At 36.0% G+C, this 10,744-nt stretch overlaps 2 protein-coding genes across 2 annotated transcripts; both read left to right on the forward strand.

The window, feature by feature from the left end:
• The first annotated feature begins 8,229 nt into the window (after positions 1-8,229).
• LOC111389434 (uncharacterized protein At2g29880-like) lies at positions 8,230-9,189 on the forward strand. The gene is made up of 2 exons (XM_023014354.1): positions 8,230-8,568; positions 8,665-9,189. The coding sequence occupies exons 1-2, from the start codon at positions 8,230-8,232 to the stop codon at positions 9,187-9,189; spliced, it is 864 nt and encodes a 287-aa protein (XP_022870122.1).
• Positions 9,190-9,959: 770 nt separating this feature from the next.
• On the forward strand, positions 9,960-10,413 carry LOC111389435. Its single transcript, XM_023014355.1, has 2 exons — positions 9,960-10,106; positions 10,183-10,413. The coding sequence occupies exons 1-2, from the start codon at positions 10,035-10,037 to the stop codon at positions 10,411-10,413; spliced, it is 303 nt and encodes a 100-aa protein (XP_022870123.1). The 5' UTR covers positions 9,960-10,034.
• The last annotated feature ends 331 nt before the right edge of the window (positions 10,414-10,744 follow it).

The raw sequence follows: 10,744 nt of genomic DNA on the forward strand, positions 1-10,744 counted from the left end.
TCCATTCTGCATCAGCAAACATCCCAATCCTTGCTTGGATGCTTCACTGTATATAACAAACCCTTCCGTACCCTCAGGTATTGTTAACACGGGTGCTGATATCAACCTTTGTTTAAGTTCTTAGAAAATTTGTTCACATTTATCTGTCCATTGAAATCTTACTCCCTTCCTTGTAAGCTGCGTCATTGGTCCTGTTATTTTGGAGAATCCTTCTATGAATCTCCGATAATATCCTGCTAATCCTAGAAAGCTCCAAACCTCGCCAGCATTAGTTGGTGCTTTCCAGTTGGTTACTTCTTCCACTTTCGCTCCCTTGGGCAGTGACTATATGTCCAAGAAATCCAACTCATTCAAGCCAGAACTCACACTTCTTGAATTTGGCATACAGCTTCTCCTTGCGTAATACCTCTAATGTTATTCTTAGGTGTTCTTCACGTTGCTCCTTACTCTTGGAATATATCAGAATGTCATCAATGAAGACTATGACAAATTTATCCAAGTACTGATGAAATACATGATTAATCAAGTCCATAAACACTGCAGGTGCATTGGTTAGCCCAAATGGCATCACTGTAAACTCGTAGTGTCCATAACGATTTCTGAAAGCTATCTTCGGTATATCCTTTGACTTTACTTTCAATTGATGGTATCCCGATCGTAAGTCAATCTTGGAAAATACCTTAGCTCCTTTCAGTTGATCTAACAGATCCTCGATTCTCGGGAGTGGGTACTTATTCTTGATAGTTAATCGATTTAACTCCCTATAATCGATGCACATCCTCATGCTTCCATCCTTTTTCTTCACGAACAACACCGGCGTGCCCCATGGAGATACACTTTGTAATACTCCGAAATTTTATGCTCGTTTAAATTTCTTTGGGATAGTGACTTAACTTTCAATATTGTTTTTGGCCATAAGGTAAAAGGGGACACCACCTTTGTAGTGGTTAATGTTAGAGGTAGTTAATGAATGTAGGCATGAAGTGTCAAAGGCTGTGTATGTATGAAGTGATTATTAGTTAGTCGAAACTTAAGGCAAGTTTGGATTTAAATGAAGTGGATTATTTTGTTAGGACTTCAATTGACCAAATGATTAAATTATGTTACAATCTACAGTTTTTGAATATGTAAGTTGGGTACAAGTTTAAATTTGGGGTACACTTTGTTAACAATGAAAGTTAGCCGGTTTAGATTATATTATTTGAAAAGATGAGAGGTTTCCTTTGTAAATCTAGGTTTGAGGCCACTTATTGCCCTATAATCAACCCACTTGGCATTTATCATCACCATACACTTAGACAATAGGCTAGACATGTGTAGAAATAAGGGAAAAAAATGGAAGGAAAAGGGGGGTGAGGCGGTGGTGAGAAAAAAAAAGGAAAAAAAAATATCAATCATTTATCCTTATCTTTATATATATATATATAAATACATCCATATCCATTGCCATAGAGAGATTTCCTTCATTTTACAAAACACTTATACACTTAAAAAGAGAGTAAAAACCGAAAATAAGAAAGAAAAGGAAAGGAAATATGACTAGCACTTCTAATTTACATCTCAACCGAAGATCTTCAAGTTTTACGGTAAGATACTTTCTATGCTTAAGGGGTATGATCTTCATGGTAATATTTATGCTTAAACTATGCATTAAAAACCATAATATGATTATGGTGGACAAGTCCACAAAGTTAGATATCTATTTATGCCTTAGGACAAGTCCGAAGGGCACCGGCAAGCCGGAATGTGCAAGTATGCGTTTGATTGCATTCTTTTGTGTAGTATTATCATGATAAAAATCCAAGCATGGTATCTTACTGAGTATTTCTTATACTCAGAGTATGTTATGCTAAATTTTCAGATCCATGATCGTTTACGGCCGAAGGAATCACTCAATTTGGATATCTATGGCCTGAGTTATCAAGGTTTTAACGTCAAGGGGTCAATCTGGGTTTCCTGTGTAATACTTCACTGTTTTCAGTAAAACATCTATATCATATGATCTTAGAAAATTTTCATATTTTAACCTAGAAAACTACTTGAAATTATCTTTCTAATGCCACAAATTGCATAGAAAATGAAGTTGGGATGAATTTTATAAAAATTGTCAAACTTGCTGCCCCAAATGCCGAGGCCGTATATGTAATGTCTAATTTCATGTTGGCATGCACTTTTACCGGCTATCAAATTTTAGAAGAATTGTTTTATCAAATTGAAAAAATAAGTTTCTAACATGTAATACTTCTATTTAAGAGTATTTACATGTACCAAAGGCAGNGCTTTTGAATGTATGTACCATACCTCAACATGGTTTTTGTTTGTGAAAAATAATAATGTATATATATGAAGGAAAGTTGCCTTAGCCTTTGAATTTTTTTCTAAAGTTAGTATTACGTTCTGAAGTAAATTTTAATTGGATGAATATTTTTTTTCATTTAAAGGAAATGCCTCCAAAGCGCAACCACGGCAATGCTAATGCTAGTTCTAGTGGTGGTGAAGTTAATGTTGCAAACTTTGCACGAGAATTGCTTGCTGTAATGCGAGAGTTGGGACAGCAACAACATGCACCACCTTTGACTGGGCAACGAACCTTAAATCAACAAATACTAGTTGATCATCAGGAACCTAACCAACCAATTATTCAACCTCAAATAGTACCTAACTCGAGGGATCAAACTGCAATGATAGAGCAGTTTCGTAAAATGAACCCTCCATCATTTGAGGGGAGTACGGATCCCTTAGCAGTTGAGGATTGGTTACGAGAATTAGAACGCATCTTTAAATTTGTAAGATGTGACGATGCTGAAAGGGTAACATTTTCAGTGTTTATGTTAAAGAAGGGAGCTAGCCATTGGTGGGACATGACTACTAGGTCATTAACACCTGCTGAAGAATAGGCTATAACTTAGGAGAGGTTTAAGGAACTCGTAGAAGAAAAATTCTTCCCGGCAGCTGTGAGAGATCAAAAGGAGATGGAGTTCCTTAGACTTCAGCAGGGAACCATGACCCTCGTGGAGTATGAATGCAAATTTGAGGAATTATCAAGGTTTGCTCCACATTTAGTGGATACTGAGGAAAAGCGGGCTAGAAGGTTTGAGCGTGGACTTCAACCTTATATTCGTGACATAGTGTCAGTTCTTGAGTTGGGCACTTATCGAGAAGTCCTAAAGTGAGCCCAGACTATTTCTTATCAAAGAACTCAAAACATTGAAAATTTTTACCAAGTTCGAAATTTCTCAGGTAAGAGGAAGTGGAATTTCGATAAACAGAATACCGGCAAAGGAAAAGGGAATAATGCACCAAAGAAAGGAAGAACAGATATAGCAGGAGTTAGTGGTGAAAGGTGTTGTCCTAAGTGCGATAGACCTCACAAAGGAGAATGTCTCTTGGGTAAAAATGTTTGTTTCAAGTGTGGGAAATCAGGACATTTCGTTAAAGAATGTCCTCAGAATCAGACACAGAAGGCTGGAGAGGACAAGAAAGAAAAAGCAAGAGTTTTCTCCTTGTCCAGGCAAGAAGCTGAACGAGACCCTAATGTCGTCTCTGTTTCCAATATTCCTGCATTTGTACTTATAGATTCTGGAGCTACACATTCGTTCATTTCTTCTTCTTTTGTTGTGAAGTCTAAAGTGGAATGTGAATTCCTTCCGTATACTTTAGAAATATCTCTTCCATCTAGAAAGATACTTGCCGCTAACCAAATAGCTAAAGATCTTAGGATGGAAATTGATGGTAGAGATATAGCGGTAGATCTAATTCCATTAACGATAAAAGACTTTGATGTTATCCTTAGTATGGACTGGTTGTCTAAAAACCATGCAACTATTTATTGTACTGAGAGAATGGTGGTCTTTTGAAGACCGGACGAGGAGGAGTTCCATTTTGTGGGAACTGAGGTAAATACCTCGTCTGGTGTAGGGTCAACAACCCAGGATGAGAGGATGCCGAGAAAGGAATTAGATCAAAGATTTCTAGTGTCGATGACCGATATTAAACAAGATAAGTTGTCAATTGAGGATGTTCCAATAGTTCGACACTATAAAGACGTTTTTCCAGAAGACCTTCTAGGTGTACCACCAGACAGACAAGTAGAGTTTACCATTGATTTGGTACCAGGAGCAACACCCATTTCAAAGGCTCCATATCGTATGGCTTCGTTGGAATTACAAGAGCTGAAGGTACAGTTGAAGGAGCTTCTTGATAAGGGTTTCATTAGACCAAGTGTATCACCATGGGGTGCACCTGTGTTATTTGTGAAAAAGAAGGATGGAACAATGAGGTTGTGCATTGATTATCGAGAACTGAATCGCCTCACTATCAAAAACAAGTACCCACTTCCAAGAATAGAAGATTTGTTTGACCAGCTTAAGGGGGCTACAGTATTTTCAAAGATCGATCTAAGATCAGGATATCACCATTTAAAGATTAAGTCAGAGAATGTCCCTAAGACGGCTTTTAGGACACGTTATGCTCACTATGAATTTCTGGTGATGCCATTTGGTTTAACTAATGCCCCGGCAGTGTTTATGGATCTAATGAACAGAGTATTCCATGAATACTTAGACCAATTTGTTATAGTTTTCATTGATGACATTTTAATCTATTCGAAGAATAAGGAGGAACATGAGAAACATCTTATGATTGTCTTAGAAACTCTAAGAAAAGAGAAACATTATGCCAAATTCAAGAAATGTGAATTCTGGTTGGATAAAATAGTTTTTCTGGGGCATGTAATCACAGCACGAGGAATTGAAGTAGATCCAACTAAAGTGGAAGCAGTAAATAATTGGGTAAGACCAACCAATGTTAGAGAGAATACGTAGTTTCTTGGGATTGGCTGGTTATTATAGAAGATTTATCGAGGGATTTTCTAAAATAGCAGGACCATTGACCCAATTGACTCGAAAAGGGATAAAATTTCAATGGACGGAGCAATGTGAACGAAGCTTCCAAGAGTTGAAACGAAGATTAGTCACAGCTCCAGTGTTAACAATACCTGACGGACCAGAAGGATTTGTCATATATAGTGATGCTTCGAAACAGGGCATAGGATGTGTTCTGATGCAAAAAGGAAAGGTGATAGCCTACGCTTCTAGACAATTGAAACAATATGAACAAAACTACCAAACCCATGATCTAGAATTGGCTACGGTAGTTCATGCCCTCAAAATATGGCGTCATTACTTGTATGGAAATAAGTGTGACATTTATACTGATCATAAGAGTTTGAAGTATTTCTTCACCCAAAAGGAATTAAATATGAGGCAGAGGAGATGGCTAGAGCTAGTAAAGGATTATGATTGTACTATCCATTACCATCCTTGTAAAGCTAATGTAGTAGCTGATGCTCTTAGCAGAAAGGCAGTGGGACAATTAGCAGTACAAATCACTATGCAGGATCAGTTGCTAAAGGATTTCGACAACTTACGTCTAGAAGTAATTGTTCCACCAACCAAAACTAGTACCAGGATAGCGGCTCTAACGATTTGACCAATGCTTAGAGATCGAATAAGAGCAGCACATGATAGTGACCCTTTCCTGCAAAAGATCAAATCCGAAGTTGGTACTAGCAAGCTAAAGGATTTTGAATTAGGTAGTGATAAAGCCTTACTCTTTAAAGGAAGGTTGTGTGTGCCGAAAGATGAGGGACTGCGGAAAGAAATTCTTGAAGAAGCACACTTAACTCCATATACTGCCCATCCAGGAGGAACAAAAATGTATCGTGATCTAAGGAGCATGTTTTGGTGGAGAAATATGAAACGGTGCATAGGTCTTTTTGTCAAGAGGTGCATGATTTGTCAACAAGTGAAAGCTGAACATCAAAGGCCATCTGGATTGTTGGAACCATTAACAATTCCACAATGGAAATGGGAACATATAACTATGGATTTTGTCATGGGTTTTCCAAAATCAGCTAAGGGAAATGATGCTATGTGGGTTATAGTGGATCGGTTAACAAAGTCAGTTCATTTTCTACCTGTAAGAATGAATTTTAGTATGGATCAATACGCACGATTATACATCAAAGAGGTCATCCGTTTGCATGGTAACCTAGCCTCAATTGTATCGGATAGAGATCCAAGATTTACCTCAAAATTTTGGAAAAGTTTGCAAGAGGCTATGGGAACCAAGTTAAACTTCAGCACAGCTTTCCATCCACAAACTGATGGACAATCGGAGAGGACTATATAGACTTTAGAAGATATGCTGCGTGCATGCGTCCTTAATTTAGGGGGCAGTTGGGAAAACTATGTACCACTGGTAGAGTTTGCCTATAATAATAACTACCAAGCTACGATAAAGATGGCACCTTACGAAGCTCTTTATGGCAGAAGATGTAGAGCTCCCCTTTATTGGGATGAAGTAGGTGAACGAAGAGTTCTGGGACCCGAAATAATTGAAGAAACTAGTTGAGCGGTTTATAAAATAAGAGCTAGAATCAAGGCAGCCCAGAACCGACAAAAGAGTTATGCCGATAAAAGGAGGAAAGATTTGACATTTAGGGGGGTGTCCTCAAATTAGAGTTTAATGGATTTTAAAATTTTGTGTAAATTGAGGTGTCCTCAACTCAGATTAAAATACAATTCATCAAAATTTAAGTGTCCTCAATTTAGATTTTTAGAAATACTTAAAAATTTAGGTGTCCTCAACTTAAATTTCAATAGTTTCTTAAGAAATTTAGGTATTCTCAATAACCATTTAATTTAGAAGAATTTCAATAATTTGATGGATTTGAATAGATTTTAAAAGATTTCAACCCATAAATATAAATACCCAAACCCTATAACAATTCTATACTCAAGACTCAAAATTTCAAGGATTCTCACGCCTCTCTGCTTCAAAGACTGTCATCCCATTCTCACGCCTTTCTCTACCATTAAAAGGTTCGCCTCTCTCTATCTCTGGCCTTTCTTTGCTGTGAAAGTTTACGTGAACAGGCTTCTCACTCACTGGCCTTTCTTTGCTGTGAAAATTTTCCTGTGTATGTATGCTATTTTATTAATTGATGATGATTTTTCGAAGTTTTTGTTGAGTAAGAACCCAAAATCTATAACACTATTTTTGTTGAATATTGGGTTTGATTAATTAGCTAGTGATATTTTTTTCCCCTTCAATCGGGTTGATAGACAATCAGTATCATTATGTAATCTGGCCCAAAATATGAAGGCAACTGAAGAGTTCCATTGGTATCAACCTATAGTATGAGTATTTTGTTGGTGTAATTATATTTATGCAGTTTGGAATGAAAACTTTTCTGTAGCAAGAGGTTCTCTATGACAATCAGATTTGTTGTTGGGAAACTCGTTTTAATGCAATTGGAGATTGGAACCTTTCTCCTTCTCATTAAATAAGTAAAAAAACATAACATAGCTCGTGGCAGTGTTGTGGAAACGTGGATCTTTTGACTGCACTGTCAAGCAAAAGGTGGTGAATACTCGAAGGTAGCGAAAGAAATTAAATACAACCCAATAGACTTTTGAGTTTCAAAAAATTGTTTTAGGTGTTTATCTATATAAGAATTTCATTCTTTGAATTCAATTTCATAAGAAGGTAGGAATAGAGAATGAGTACATATCCTTTCCCATGTTGAATGGAAGTGTTTCTTGAAGGGAGATATTTTTTTTTGATGATGCATGCATAATTCAGATTACTCAGATAGTCAGATGTTTGATATTACAGTGAGTTGTGAAGAAATAATTTCAATGGTTGATTAACTAATGACATAGAGTTGCTTAGGTATATGCTAGACAAAAATTGAGTAAAGGGCATATTTTATTTATCTAACATCTAAAGACGGTCAATTGAAGTCTTGCAGTCAGATTCTTGATTTCTAGTCGATAAGGCTTTACGTTTTTACACAAGGTGGACTCATTATCATGTCTTTGTGGGCTAAGTTTAATGTTATCCTTGATGTTGAAGATGTCAGAGTGCTGCTAATTCATTGATAAATTTGGAATAATTCCCCTTTTTATTTGCCAATTATTATGTCTTTGTTGAAATTTTCATCTAATTCTGAGCATGTTTTTGTGGTGGGACGAAATTGGTAACGCTCCCCAGTTGGATGCACTGCCAATTGAACAATTTTTAACAATCTTTTTTTTATGTTACATTATTCAAATGTTTGAAGGAATATATATATATATATATATATACACACACACACACACACACACACACACACACATACAGCTCATGAATTATGTAACGGACTATGTAGTGAGATCATAAATGGAAGAGTCGCAAGGAAAACGTAGAATTGGGTATAATGCATGGAGTGCGAAAGAAAGCTCTACATTGTTAGAACTTATGGTTGATGCCGCCAATCGTGGATGGTGTAATACCAATGGGGTTCTAAGTAAACAAGTGGTTGAGAAAAAAATACTTCCTGCTCTAAATGAAAAGCTTGGATGTCAGAAGAACTATGCTATGTACCAAAGTCGATTGAGTTGGTTCAAGCAACAATATCACAAATACTCTGAACTTATGCGGTATAGCTCTGGTTTTGGATGGGACCCAATCACAAAAAAGTTCACAGCTAGTGATGAAGTGTGGGATAATTACTTCGAGGTAAGTGTTCATACAATTTTTGGATTAGGATTAAATTATAATTCTTTAACAGTAAAGGGTGACTTATCAGTTTTTACTATATTTGTTCTTTGGCAGTCCCATCCAAAACAGAGGCACCTTCGTACCGATACCTTTCCTGACTATGAAGACTTAAGAATAGCAATTGGCAATGCTACTGCTACAGGGAGAAACTTAATTAGTCTGGGCGATGAATTAGATGCAAGAATATATGGTGTTGAAGAAAATAGGCATGTTACAATAGATGACTATGTGTTTGATGAGAGTCAAGAGGCATACGTACAAACTCAACAAGATCACTCAACCAATGCTCCATCATCTAATAGTTATATGTCTTTCCCATGTACTATGGAAACTAAAAAAGAATTGCCTGTAGAAAATATTGGCAATAGAAAGCGAACTAGAACTCAACACGAGAATTCTAGCTCATTTGATACCATGACCCGAGCTGATGTTCAAGAAAAGATTTATCTTGGCATGGATTCTATTACTGGAATTGCAACTAATATTCGGGAAATGTTTAAGTTGATGGGGAAAAGGGAAAGAGATAGAGAGAAAAAGGAAATGGCGGACAAGAACAATATCTGGGATGCTATTAAATAGATTCCTAATTTGGATAATCACACTTGCTACAAAGCACCTGCTTTTATTCATAAGTTTGGAATGAAAGATGCCTTTTTGAAAATGTCACATGAAGAGCGTTGGGAGTGGATAAAATATAACGTGGAATGAGTTTTTATTTGAGTAAATGTTTAATGTTTTGAATTTATTAGGATAATCTGATTTTTGAGTACTTTGTTGAAACTTTGATTTGGTTGTTAACTTTGCTTAAACTTTGGATAAAATACAATATGGAATGAGTTTTTATTTGAGTTACTTTGTTAAATTTTACTTCGAACATGTTAGGTATATGTTAATATCATAGTTGTTGATGTATATATTTTTGCAGTGTGAATTTCTAAATTTTAAGAAACTATGTATTTCTAGATGGAAGAAGAAATGGAAGAAAGAACGGGACAAGAAACTGAGGAAGAATTCGATGAAACTATCAAGTTTGTTTTAATGGCCCTTCAAGCAATACTTCAAGTATTAAAGGAGTTGATGATTATCATGTATGGTGAATATATAGAACGTCCACATCGGCGATCAATTACTACAGTTGGATATGATTATATTCATAAGGTATTGAAAGAAGATCCTGAAATCTTCAGACAAATACATAGGATGTATCCAAATGTGTTTTTAAAGCTTTGTAATATCATAAGAGAAAAAACGCCACTGCGGGATACTCGATATATATGTGTTGAAGAAATGCTTGCAGAAATGCTATTACAGTTGGTCAGAATTCTCGATATTGTCTCACTCGAAAGACCTTTGGTCGAGCACATTCCACATCTAGCAGAAATTTCAACAAAATTTTGAAGGCTTTAAACACAATTGCACCTGATATGATGGTCAAACCTGGACCTACAGTGCCAAGCAAAATAAGAGAAAGTACAAGATTTTATCCTTATTTTAAGGTAAATTATATTATATTGTTCATAACATTATTATTATTATAATAAATAAATCATTAAAATACTATGTTCATTTTAGGATTGTATTGGAGCTATTGATGGCACACACATACTAGCTATGATATCAGGGCATGACATGAACAACTATCGTAATCGTCATGGAACAATATCACAAAATGTATTGGCAGCTTGCAATTTTGATTTGGAATTCATTTACATCCTTAGTGGATGGGAAGGTTCAGCTCATGATTCCAAACTACTAAATGATGCATTAGTAAGAAGAAATGGACTTAAAATACCAAAGAGGTAATCAATTTTTTCTTGAATTGTTTATAAGTTATCTTTTTCGTGACATGAGATGATTTATGCATGAATTGTATACTTAGGTAAATATTTTCTTGTGGATTGTGGATTTCCAAATCGTTGTCAATTCTTAGCTCCATTTCGAGGTGTTCGGTATCATCTCAAGGATTTTGGTGGCCAGGGTCGTAATCCAGAAAATGCTAATGAATTATTCAATCTTCGTCATGCTAGCTTAAGAAATGTAATCAAGAGAATATTTGACATTTTCAAGTCACGATTCACAATTTTTAAATCAGCACCTCCATTTCCATTTAAAACACAAGCAGAGATGGTGTTAG

Source organism: Olea europaea, unplaced genomic scaffold (assembly GCF_002742605.1).
Source record: "Olea europaea var. sylvestris unplaced genomic scaffold, O_europaea_v1 scaffold59, whole genome shotgun sequence".
Lineage (NCBI taxonomy): Eukaryota > Viridiplantae > Streptophyta > Magnoliopsida > Lamiales > Oleaceae > Olea > Olea europaea.